General features: G+C 34.0%; 1 protein-coding gene across 2 annotated transcripts; it reads left to right on the top strand.

Moving 5' to 3' along the window:
- The first annotated feature begins 431 nt into the window (after positions 1-431).
- Positions 432-12,877, top strand: LOC114925680 (uncharacterized). Of its 2 annotated transcripts, XM_072222739.1 has the most exons (16): positions 432-568; positions 676-745; positions 856-1,088; positions 1,176-1,271; positions 1,443-1,542; positions 1,647-1,781; positions 3,407-3,496; positions 3,940-3,990; positions 4,062-4,922; positions 5,009-5,111; positions 6,053-6,119; positions 7,079-7,518; positions 7,605-7,702; positions 7,791-7,882; positions 8,954-8,996; positions 12,070-12,874. In XM_072222739.1, exons 13-16 carry the CDS (start codon positions 7,619-7,621, stop codon positions 12,769-12,771), a joined length of 921 nt encoding a protein of 306 aa, XP_072078840.1. In that variant the 5' UTR covers positions 432-568; positions 676-745; positions 856-1,088; positions 1,176-1,271; positions 1,443-1,542; positions 1,647-1,781; positions 3,407-3,496; positions 3,940-3,990; positions 4,062-4,922; positions 5,009-5,111; positions 6,053-6,119; positions 7,079-7,518; positions 7,605-7,618; the 3' UTR covers positions 12,772-12,874. The 2 variants fall into 2 exon arrangements, with proteins under 2 accessions (XP_072078840.1, XP_072078839.1); XM_072222738.1 differs by lacking the exons at positions 432-568; positions 676-745; positions 856-1,088; ... (10 more) ...; positions 7,791-7,882; positions 8,954-8,996 and adding exons at positions 11,421-11,812; positions 11,905-11,968 and having other exon boundaries at positions 12,070-12,877.
- Positions 12,878-13,389: the final 512 nt, after the last annotated feature.

The raw sequence follows: 13,389 nt of genomic DNA, 5'->3' as shown, positions 1-13,389 counted from the left end.
GTTTATACCATTCAGACCCTAATGTACCATTCTTCTCTTCCTCAGAATATAGCGTTTTCTCATATCTTTCTAATTCATTGTTGCTTGCATAACCAGTTACAGGTTTGTGAACTGGACTTGATATTCAACTTCCATAAGGTTTGTCCCCACAACTCCATGTCATGATTTATGCTAATAAACAAATAAATTGTAATAATAATTAGTTATTTCCATTGATTCTTCAAGGTGGCCACCCTGAACAAAAAATGCTATGTTTCCCTAATTCCCTTAATAAAATACTGTTTTGTGTTTTCAATGCTTGGTTCATTTGCCATAACTAAATAATCTTATAAGAGTGGATGCTTTATTTGAATTTTGATCTGAGCTATCATTTCCTGTGTATAATATTGCCCGAAAATTATTCTCAACTATTAGATAATTGAACAAAGTTAGTGAAATTTTGGCATCCACATCTTCTTTGATGACATGGAGTTTATGATACTCTTCTTTCCAGGGATCAAACAATCTTATTGCAAGCTTGCCAGAAGATTTAGCAAATTGTTCCAAATTGTCCAAGCTAAATATGGAGGTAGGCACTAGTATAAAAAATTTGGTGTATTAAATGACAACAAAAATTTTGAGAGGTTAAGGTTTTATTAACCAGTGCCTTCATTATAACCTCTTTTTTGTCTCCAGGGAAACAAGTTAACAGAGATATCTGAAAATCTCTTTTCATCATGGACCATGCTTACTGAATTCAATGCATGTAGGGGTTTTCTTCTCTAAATACACACATATGCTGCTTTGCTTTCAATTTATTATTTCTATTCCTACATGTCAACTCACCAATTGTTTCCATTCTTATCACTACTGCAGCAAAAAACTTGTTGAATGGCATACCAGACAGCATTGGAGGCCTTTCACGTCTAATTCGTCTTGATCTCCACCAGAACAGTGAGCTCTTTGATGTTATTCACATATTCTTAGAAGTTAAACAGATTAATATGGAATTAGAATGCTTACATTGGTGCTAGCTAGAACATTCGGAACCAGTATAAGCAGAAATTGAGAGAACAGTTAGATACTCTGGCATATTTGATCAAAGAATGGTAAACCTGTGACAAATTTTTGAGAGTTTGTGATAGATCTTTAGGCTAATTATTAATCACATTGCTGTTTTTATTTTGAAATTTTAGATGCAGACTCAAGCATGCCACCAAATGATGGATTAAGCAGAACAGGAGTACAAGAAGTTTTTCGAATGGATCACTGAAAGCCATGAGGCAATGAAGGTTTTCACCTCTTTGACTAACGTTATTTGATCTGTGATTTGGAAAAAAACTGTTAAGAATTGTAACGAGGTCTATGTACAGGCATCTTATGATGAGTTCATGGCAGAGGCACAAGCCAGTGCATCTCGTGTTATTATCTTGTGTAAACTGACCTACAATTCTTATTTGAAGGTTATTTGAAGCTTGGCATAGTAAAATACCTCTACTTGTTGAAGCTGTAAAGTCCTTGCTAGAGGAGCCGAGTTTAGGTGTTCGGAAAGCACTTTCTTAGGTAATCCATTATGAACCATGTTCATGTAATTTACTTCTGAACTAACACAGTTTCTTACCCTTCACTTTCTTTTGGTTTTTCTTGCCTTCCTTCTTTTCTTGTAGTTAATTGTGGTTATGGCTTCACATTGTTACTTGGTTGGTTCATCTGGAGAGTTGTTCATTGAGTATCTTGTACGACACTGTGCTTTAACTGACAATAATCGCGGTGATCTTGACATCCTGAATAAGAGAGTGGAGGTAACATTTCTCCCTAATTCTTGCTTCTCAATAAACAAGTGCCACTTGTGTACAATGATAAGACCATGATTGAAACCAAAATTTACTTTCTTAAATGTCATCTTAGCTTGGTGATGATCATGCCAGAAACTTATATTGTTGTGCCATGATTCAATCTATAAAAGAAACTATGCCACAAACATATAATTAGAAAGGGTGATGAGCAGGGCTCTATATATATATATATATATATATATATATATATATATATATATATATATATATATATATATATATATATATATATATATATGACCCACATAAATGACATAACACCCAACCTTTTTCAGATATGTTAATCATTCTGAAGACAAAATAAAGAAACCTAAATTGCACTTAGCTTCTCTTTACCAACTTCACATGGATAACGTACAAAAAACATAAAAAATGGGTGTACTTCCCATGCATCTTTATTAGTTCTTTAGTCTTTACCTTTTTTTTGGTCGGTATTTAATTTGGTAATAAAGAAGAGATTGTATATTGTTATTTAAATAAAATCGCTCATGCACTATATCTTACTCTGTTTAAATAAAAAAGCCCATAATTACATGAAAATGATTGAAAGGTATATGACATAGAGAGAGCATAACAGATGGTATTAAAGAATTCAAGTATGGAGACTTGAAAGTCTTAATAGATTGAAAATAAGGTATATTAATTTATAATTTATTCTATTTAGCGACAATAACAAATTATATTATATATATATATATATATATATATATATATATATATATATATATATATATATATTGGCAGGTGAAGGAGAAAGAACAAGTCCAACTAAACAACTTGAGTTAGGTGACTCAGAATTGATTTGGCCACACTTTTCTTAATCTTTTGAAAAAGAAAATTTGGCACTTTTTTTGTTTTTGTACACAAGTATTGGTGGCCGCCATAAGAGGGGGGTCCATGAACGAAAGTTTCTTCAAAATAGAAGCCCAAGATTGAAATTAAAATAATAAAATAATGTCAGAAATATGACGTGGATGTTGACAATAATTTGGACTTTTGGGTGCAATCCAATAAGATAGGAAAAAGACATTTAATTTAATATTAAAAAAATTTAAATATTATTTCCACATTTCTGTGATTTAAATTGTATATTGTTGTTATTATGATTTGTGAGTTGAACTTGTGGGTGAGTTAGTTTATTTGAGGGATTGCGGGATTCACTTTAACCTGTGGGCACTGGTGGCAGATTGATAGATAATTTTACGTCAAATTGAAAATGATGACTGAGTAATACTAGTTAATTTTAAAGCTTAGGTTCATGCCTCTTTTTTCTCAGTGGAGAGTTTACTCTATTGTTGGATAAAGTATGAGATGCTTTATCTGATTTGAATTAAAAGATATTAAAATATAGGGTTTATTGTGAAGTCTTCCCTAGTAATTACTTTGATTTCGATATTAAAGGCCTACTGCGTAGTCGATCTTAAAGAGCTTTCCTCTTTTTTCCTCCTGGTTTAAAAAAGAAAGAGAAAGAAAGAGTTTTGTTTTTTAAAGATAACACTGAAGATGATTTTGATATCAATACCAAGAAAGTACCACTTCTTCTCATGTTTAATTTTCATCTAAAAAATCAGAGTTGCATGTTTTGATATCAATACCAAGAAAGTGCCAAAGGTGGAGTTGCATGCTCATCTCAATGGATCCATTAGAGACTCCACACTCCTGTATGTATATCCATATCTCTATCTTCTGATCTTCATCATCCTTTTATTCTTTTTTTTAATTATTATCTAAGACTATTGTGATTTATTATTATTAAGTGTGGGCATATTCAACCCGTTTCTTTGTTCTTGTAGCTTGAATTAGAAATACATTAATATAAAAGTATCATATATAGAAATTTTGAGTCATGTTGCTTGTCAATTTGTGTTTTCTTCTGCTGATTCTTTTAGTTCTCTGAAGCTGTCTACAAGAGATCAACATTTCCTATTTTCAAAGCACATAGGTTGGCCCAGGCATCAATAGCTGATTGTGTATCAGAAACATTTTCTGCTATTCGAACACTGAGTTCTCCATGGTTTATACTTCAAATTTATAGTAACTTTGTGCATTGTAAAGTGTTGTATTTGTAATAGACAGTTGATAACAGTAAAATAAATTATTACAGGTAAGATCTTTTGGTGGTGAAAAGCGGCAGATGTTTACATTTGCTAAACAGGTAAGATTATTCAAGAACGAATAGGTTTTTTTGTGAAAGGCTTGACACCTCTAATTATTAGTTCTTTACAGGTTCTGTCTTTCCTGTCAAGTGGGATAAAGCTTGGTACTTTCAAATCATTTAATGAATCTATGACCAGGGTTGCTATTTATATCTCTTTGATTTCATTATATTGTCTTAGAGGGAACAAAGTTAAGGCGGTAAGCAGTTCTAATCTGTTCAAAATTTCTATTTTTCCATTTATATTTCTCTCTCACTGTTTCTTTTGCAACAAGTTCAACCATTAAAATAATATTTTTAAGTTGCACTACTAGAAAATTAGTTATTACAAACGGATATTTCTGACGGATTTTATCCCACTGAAATACAGACGGAATTTCAGAGTGATTTTTTTGTCAAAAAACAAAAAAAATAGATTAGCATAAATTACAGACGGAAAAGAGAATCCGTCTATAATTCCGTCGGAAAAATTAATTTTTTTTTTCCGTGGAATGGTTACAGACGGATTTTCCGTCTGTAATTAAGTAGACAAGATGCGCGTTTTATAAAATTATTACAGACGGAAAATCCGTCTGTAATTTAAATGAAATCCATCAGAAACATTGAAAACCCTAGTTGAAGACTAACCCATTCACTCGCCATTCACACCATTCACTTGCCATTCACTCCATTCACTCGCCAACTTCGCCCTGCACCCCGCCGCCCACAGCCACCGCAGTCTCTGCCGTCACTGCAGCCACGCAGCCCCCGCATCAGCCCTCGCAGCTCCCCGCAACCCCCACAGCCTCGCAGTCCCTCAGCGGCGCAGCCACCGCAGCCGCTACACAGACACAGCCTCCACCGCCACCGTAGAAGATCCGTTGCCATCGGATTCCGAGCTTCTTTTCGTTCCAGATCAGCGCTTTCTTTGTCAGATTCCCTTCGCGCAACTGGTAGATCGCAAACCCTAACTTTTCTATTCGTTTGTATTTTGTATTTTTCTTCAGCTGACGCTTCTTTTGCTCGTTACTCTCTCGAGGTTGTTGATTCTGATGTTGTAAGATCAACCATCCGGTTCTCGAGGTTGTCTTCTGCACTTGTTGAAACTGTTAGCTCTCCCTCACTTGGAAGATTCCTCGGTTGTAAGTGTCCATTTCCCTTAATCGGATGAATCTCAGCATGCTCTATGTTCTGGGTTTTTCCTCAGCATGCTCTTAATAAGTTGTTTCCTGTTGCATGCAAGTTGGCTTTCAAATGTTATCATTATAATGAAAAGGCTTGCTTGGCTTGAATGATTTCATATTCTCTTTAATGAAAAATATTTAAATAATTGATCAAAAGTTCATTATATTAATTATCATTACAAGTTACAACAGTGTGACTGATACTGGTTTGAAGTACTTACAGTGTGAAAGAATAAATAATTGGCAATGGAGAAATAGAGGATCTGTTAATTTTATTAATAAGTCCACACATGTCCTGTTTCATTCATTTAATCTCAAGTGTCACACATTTTCTTCAATTAGCTCTGCCCATTTCACCATAATATTGTGAACAGCTCCTTTTTCTCCAGTGTTGGATTTGGAGTATATGTATGCTTATTACTGAGTGAATCACAAAATGCCTAGCTGGGTTTTGCTGTTCATTTTGATCATGCTTAGGTGTGTTTATGTGTGCTTATATGGTTTCATGGTTTTTGTGTCTTTTAAATATCAATTTGAGGATCCATCAAATATCAATTTCTGCAGTTTCCAGTGTGACAACAGGGGATTATACATGTATATCTACGTTTGTTAAGAATGAATATTATCATTTTTATTTTGAAAATATTATTTTTTAATAAATTTATACAAATATATCATATAAAAAAAGAGTAATCGTATATTTTTCAATATTTTATTCTTTTATGTTATCTTTTGAGTGGCTTTCTCAAATATGAACCATACAAATATCTAATTTGCTCCCAAACAGATTGTCCTGCCCTTCAATTACTCCTTTTGTTCTTAGAAGAAAATAAAGATAACTCTGCATAAACTAATCATGGCTTTACCTTATTCATTTGCTACTACTACTAAATCTTCAGTTTTTTCAAAGCTTCACAACACTTCTTTCTTCCAACACAATTAACTACAAAGAGCAAATGTTATAAGGTACTTCAAACTCTTTCATTCATCTCTGCTTCTTTTAACTATTAATTTTTTCTTTTTATTTTTTATTTCTATGAATTGTCCAGACAAACTTTAGTTAATGATATTAGTTGGATAAAACTCTTTCTAGTGATACTGAATAATTTGAAACATATATTGAAAATAAAGCTTGTCAGAGTTTGTAGTTTAAGTTGGAGAAACAAGTAGTTAGAGTTGATGAACTGGCAGTATAACAATTGTGAAATATTGATGAAAAACTCTTAGAAAAAAGTTGAAAATCAATTTTAGTTTAATCAGAAATCATTCTATTTTTTCAAAAATACTGAAAAATGATTTAATTTTTGTTTTAAGAGTTGGTAATTTCATTAAATTTTTACAAATATTAAAAAGGTGATTTTTTTTAATTTATTTTTTAATAAACACACCCCCTCTAATCATTCATTAGCTCTCATTATATGGCTTTGGATTCTTTTCTTTTCATGTTTTTTGATGAACATTGGCTTTGGATTCTTGTTAAGGCTAAACGGGTGTGTTATATATCTTTAATTTCAAAATCTTAAAAGGGTAATGTATGTCACACATATTTTGCATATAGGGTAGTAATGCCACTAATGTGGGTGGGTCATATAATTATTGAGCATGTATTTATTTCATCATCACTATCTTACAAAGTAAGGATATAGATATGGCTCCACTATGTACTGTGATAACTTTTCATTGATGAAATAGAACACATAATAGACTAACACAATATATATCAGGTCAGAAAATTGGAACATTTTATAATTATAACCCTTTTAATAATTAAGCTTTTAGATGTTTCAATTTTTAATGAAATAATTATAGATAATTAATAGCAAATGTGGACATGTGATGGCTTGAGAAACACTCTTTGCACCTGCTGTTTAATTTTTAAGTTTATGCTAGATTAGAACTTATTCTGTGATTTGGGGCCTCTATAGGTTGAGCTTGCTTTGGATTCAAAGAATGAGCCATGGCTTTGTGTCTCTCAACGCTGATGTGCCTATATATATATATATATATATATATATATATATATATATATATATATATTTGGCAGGGTTGACATAGTCACAAGTTGATTCTGATGTTGTCGATCCATCTTTTGAGCCACTAATACTAGTAGAAGATTCCACTATATAGCTTGTAAGATCAACCATCCGATTCTCGAAGTTGTCTTCTGCACTTGTTGAAGCTGTTAGCTCTCCCTCACTTGGAAGATTCCTCGGCTGTAAGTGTCCATTTCCCTCAATCAGATGAATCCTTTTCAAATAATTTGGTGATGTTGTGTCTTTGTCCCTCTGGTCCTTGGCTGTAAGTGTCCATTCATTCTTCACAAAGATAGTATGTTATGTACTACCCATCACTCCTTCTTATCTTGGTAAGATTTTAAAGGTACATGCATGGAAAATTCTGTTTTCCTTGTGTTTTTGAATTGACACCATTTATTCTTATCTTCTTTTAAAGATGTGTCAACTACTATGGTTGTAAAGCCTGGCCCTGTACTGGACTTCCTTTGTGAGAATCAGAATGTGAAACATCCAGATTTTATTGATTGGACCAAGGTGATATTGCTATCTTTATTTTAATTGTAACAAGGTTCTGATTTTTATGTTTATTGAACTGTGATGCTTTCTTTTTGTTTACTTTCAGGCAAAAAGTGTGCTGAAAAACCTCAGAATCAAGGTTAATAATCTTGAGTTCAAAATCAGTGGACTCAGTGATAATACTTGCAGGACTCAGAAGTAAGTAGTTATAAACAATATGGTTGCTTGCTTGTTGAAGGAAGTCTTAAAATTCTCTATTTGCTTAATCCATTTTCTTTGTATAGTTTGTTACAGAGATAAGAAGTTAGGATAGTTATAACAGAACTGATAACTTTTTTGCATATATTTATTGTTAGTTACCATGAAGATATCAAGCTCTGATTGGCTGAACATGTTCAAGTTTTGTTGCTTCATTGCTTGCATTGGATCTATCTTCATAACCCTTTTTCTATGTAGATGATGTAATAGTGCTATTGAGTGTGTGATTTACATATAATTAGCTTTACTTAATGGTAGTTTTTATTTATAAATGGTTGTATTAGTGATTAAGAAACAATGAATTGTAGAAGCAAAGGGTTTTGACATAGCAAATTGGAGAAGGAAAAGAAGCAAAAATTAAGGACCACACACGCCCCTGACCTCAGCACATAAAAAAGCTTTTAACACATCTTCACTCTCTACTTTCATGTTTCATCATATCATCATTATTATTTTAATTTATTAATTTTATATAAAATTACGTTGGTGTCATAGTTGCCTTCTTTTTAAATAAATAAAAAAATTATATATTTACTACTTTACATAAAAATACAAATATTTATTATTTTATGTATTATTCTTTAATTTTGCAGCCTCCTAATTTTGTAGCCACTATCTGTAAAATAAAAAAAGAAAAACTTTTATTTGCAATCTTGTTGGAACAATCAACAAAACTGAAATAGTAGAAAATATATTAACTTATTGATATTTATGTTAAAAATTTTGGTTCATTAATATTTAAGAAATTATATCCTCAAATTTACTCAGCTGATAGGCAGAACTTAGTTTATACAATTGAAACACAAAGCCAAACACCCAAAGTGAGATGGGTTTTCTGCATAGATATAATTAAATCTCTTCTCCCTTCACTACATATATATCTCTTTCCTACATATATATTTCTTCTTCCTTCACTACATAAATTAATGTATATTCGCTACCCTGTTTCAGGTGCTACCCTGTTATCAAGTCCATCTAACATTTTGTGTTCTCATATTTGTGTTTGCTCAGAGATTTTTGGTCTAATCCCTTCAACTTTTTGCTTGGAGTTAAGGTTAGTGCAATTATTGTGTTATAAATTTCATTGATTTCTAGGGTATTGTATGATAAATGAAATAGTACTTGTGTTGTGTTGTTGCTTGTATTGCATTGAATATGATTAAATATTGATAGGATTAAATATTAATAGGATTAAATATTGATAGGATGTTATATGATAGATGAAATGTTGCTTGTGTTGGATGATTTATAGGTACTAAAAATATCGAATTCGTAAGAAATGTCTTGGCACCATCGAGTGTGGATGTATGATAGGTTGAATCCAACAAGAGGGGGTATTAAACCTGAGTTTTATGACAAGGTTGAGGAGTTTATAGAAATAATTAGTAAGTTAGATGTTGTGAAGTCGGAAGGAAAGTGTAGATGTCCATGCGTTAAGTGTAGATGCACAAATTATAAAGAGCTGAACATTATTAAGATGCATTTGTGGGAAAAGGGGTTTATGCCAAATTATTGGATTTGGACAGAACATGGAGAGATTGACGACATAGGGATTAATCAGACGGGATTCAATAATTGTGGGGAAGGTGGTTCAGGAAGTGGTGCAAATGTGGAAGAATGTGATATGTATGACATTAGCTAGGAAAACAACTCCAGAAGGTATCATGAAATGGTTTTCGATTCTGCTGGTCCAGAAGATCCTCATGTAGAGGCTAAAAACTTTTTTGATCTTCTTGAGGCAGCTCAAAAACCTTTGTGGGAAGGTTGTGTGCACTCTCAACTATCGATAGCTGTTAGAATGCTATGCATTAAGGCCGAGGAAAACCAATCACAGGAGTCATTTAAGCAGTGGGCCACCTTAATTAGGGAAATTTCTCCTGAGGGTAGTGCCATACCTAGGGATTACTATGAGGCTAAGAAGTTAGTGCAAAAACTTGGATTGAAGGCAATCAAAATAGATTGTTGCTCAAACAATTGCATGTTGTATCAAAAAGACGATGCTGCTCTAACTAGGTGCAAGTTTTGTGAAGCACCTAGATTCAAGCCTATTTCCGATGGTAGTTGTAAGTCCAAGAGAGTTCCTGTCAAACGGATGCACTACTTACCCTTAATCCCTAGACTTCGAAGGCTTTACGCGTCAATGAGTTCAGCTCCGCACATGACGTGGCATATAAAAAACCAACGGGATGATGGCGTGATGACCCATCCATCACATGGGGAGGCATGGAAAGGCTTTGACCGTATCCACTTTGATTTTGCTTTGGAGTCTAGAAATATTAGGTTAGATCTTTGCTCTGATGGGTTTACCCCAAATATCCAATTTAGCAAGCCTTATTCTTGTTGGCCCGTAATTGTTATTCCATACAATTTACCTCCTGGAATGTGTATGAAAGATCCCTATTTGTTCTTGACTTGCTTAATACCTGGTCCTAATAACCCTAAAGCCAACATTGATGTATTCTTGGGACCCTTGATTGATGAATTAAATGAGTTGTGGAATCCTGGTGTTTTGACATATGATATTGTAGAAAAGAAGAATTTCGTCTTAAAGGCAGCATTGATGTGGACTATCAATGATTTTCCAGCTTATGGGATGTTGTCTGGGTGGATGACACAAGGAAGATTGTCATGTCCTATTTGCATGGAGGATACCAAGTCTTTTACACTATCACATGGAGGCAAGGCATCATGGTTTGATTGTCATCGGAGGTTTTTGCCGATAAACCACCCTTATAGGCGCAATAAGAATGACTTTAGGAAGAATAAAATAGAAAGTGAAGAGGCTCCTACCAGATTAAGTGGTTTGGAGATTTGGCAAAGGATTAAAGGACTCGAGAAGATATCAGATAATGGAAAGTGGATCAAATCGCGAGAGTATGGTATTACTCACAATTGGACTAAGCAAAGTGTGTTTTGGGAGTTACCTTATTGGAAGGATAACCTGGTCCGTCACTGTCTTGATGTAATGCACATAGAGAAGAATGTGCTTGATAACATAATGAATACTGTTATGGACACTGATAGAACTAAAGACAATGAAAAGGCTAGGTTAGACCTGGCTGAATTATGCAAGCGTCCAGATTTACATTTGCGGCATGTCGGTGATAATTGTTGGTCCAAACCTAAGGCAGCTTATACTTTAACTTCTGAACAACAACAAGACGTGTATAGGTGGGTGCAACAACTTAGATTTCCAGATGGTTATGCATCTAACCTTGCTAGATGTGTAAGTCTTTCCCAGGGGAGGTTTATTGGTATGAAGAGCCATGATTGTCACATTTTTATGCAGTGCTTGCTTCCAACTGCATTCAGAGAACTACCTACAAATATATGGAAGCCTCTTACCGAGTTAAGCCAGTTTTTCAAAGACTTGTGCTCAACCACTCTCAAGGTTCATGATTTAGAGGTTATGGAGTAAAATATTCCCATTATCCTTTGCAAGTTAGAAAGGATATTTCCCCCGGGATTCTTTAATGTGATGGAGCATTTGCCAATTTATCTAGCATATGAGGCACGTGTGTGTGGACCTGTCCAATATAGGTGGATGTATCCGTTTGAATGGGTGATAGGAGCTTTCAAGCGAACAGTGAAAAATAGAGCAAGGGTTGAAGGTTCGATTTGTGAGGCTTTCTTGGCAAAAGAGACTTCAAGTTTTGTTTCTTTCTACTTTGAACCACATATCTTATCGAGGCGAACCCGTGTGGGAAGAAATGATGACGGCGGAGACACAATTAAAGCCTCTTTATCAATATTTAATAGACCTGGTCGCAAGGTTGGAAAAGCTAAAGATCATTGGTTAGATGAACGAGACAAGGCCGCAGCTCATTTGCATATTCTACTCAATGAAAGCAAAGTTAGCCCTTTCTATATGTAAGTGCCCAGATCTTTTATTAAACAGTTAATTACACTAGCTCTACTAATGAATCCCATAGCTTATAAACTCTAGTCCTACTTTCATCAAGGTTTTGGAAAGAAACTTGTCCTGGAGAAAGCGATGACCGATTTCCCCCTTGGTTTGCATCATATGTAAGTGCATAAATTTGTATCATTTATTTTAAAAGTTTCTAACTAAAGATTTGCATCACATATCACTTCTATTAAATAACTTGTTGCATGTTTCTAACTAGGTTCAAAATCAATGCAATGAAATTGTTGATCCGGGTTTGCAATCACTTTCTTGGGGTCCTTCAAACAAAGCAACAAGTTATCCAATTTATAAAGTAAATGGATATACATTTCATACCCTTGCAAGGTCAAAAGGAAGAAAAACTGATAACACCGGTGTGTCTGTTAAAGGTGATATAGGCAACGGGAAAAGTGATTGGTTTGGAGTATTAGAAGATATACTCGAGCTTGAATACACTGGTAGTGACTCTAATCGAGTTGTTTTGTTCAAATGTCAATGGTATGATCCAAGTCGTCCAAATGGAACACGTATTCATAATGAATACAAAATAACTGAAGTCAACCATAGTAAAAGATATCGCCACTATGATCCTTTCATTGTCGCCCAAAAAGCTAAACAAGTTTACTTCTTACCTTATCCTGGAAATTGCAAGTCTATGTGGCATGTTGTTGTAAACACTAAACCAAGAGGTCGAATTGAAATCAATCATGTACATGTAGAGGAGGATGAGGAAGAGAATGATGTAGCTTATCAAGCAGATGAGAGTAATCCTTCTAGGATTTCTGACACCGAGCCTCCTATCAGTCTTAAGTCTCCATTTGGAGAGGACCGCATTGTTGAATTGTCCATTGGCTCTAGTTCTGGGGCTAATAAAAATGATGATGATGATGTTGCAGACTTTAATGATGATATTGATTTTTAATAGGGTAATCATTTTTAGCTTGTATTGTTTTAGCTTATATTGTTCTTTACATATATTCTTCTTAATTTGTATGTTTAAAGCACCACTGGAATTTTTTTCTTGTCCCTTTTCTGAAATTTAGGAAGCTTCATATTCTTTCTTGTTGTTTTTAATCTCTTTCTTACAGTTTGGTTTGAAATTTAGATCAGAATAGTTTATTAAGCACTCTGGACTCGTTTTCTGGACTCATCAATGCACAAATTATTAGCTTTAAGAGTATAATTATTAGCTTTAAGATTCTTGATTAGACAAACCTGTTAGTGCTTTAAGAGTATAATTATTAGCTTTGAGTGTGTATATTGGCTGTTTAACTTTTAACGCCATTAATGCCTGTGCTTCCCATTGAGAACTCTATGCTGCTCATTATCTTATTTCTACGGTCTCTGACGGGGTGTTTTCTTCGTTTTAGCTGAAGCAGACATGCAGAAAATGAGTCATGCGTGAAAATTTCACCGAAGATTGCTGGTGGTTTTGTCACTGCCTTATCTTTCTGCACTGGTAAGTGTGATATTTTGCATAATAAATCAAATATGGAGCTGCCTCTATTCTTCAGGCTTTTAGTGCCTTTCGGTGTTTTGT

This window comes from Arachis hypogaea, chromosome 17 (genome assembly GCF_003086295.3).
Source record: "Arachis hypogaea cultivar Tifrunner chromosome 17, arahy.Tifrunner.gnm2.J5K5, whole genome shotgun sequence".
Lineage (NCBI taxonomy): Eukaryota > Viridiplantae > Streptophyta > Magnoliopsida > Fabales > Fabaceae > Arachis > Arachis hypogaea.
This window is presented reverse-complemented; position numbering and strand designations above follow the sequence as displayed.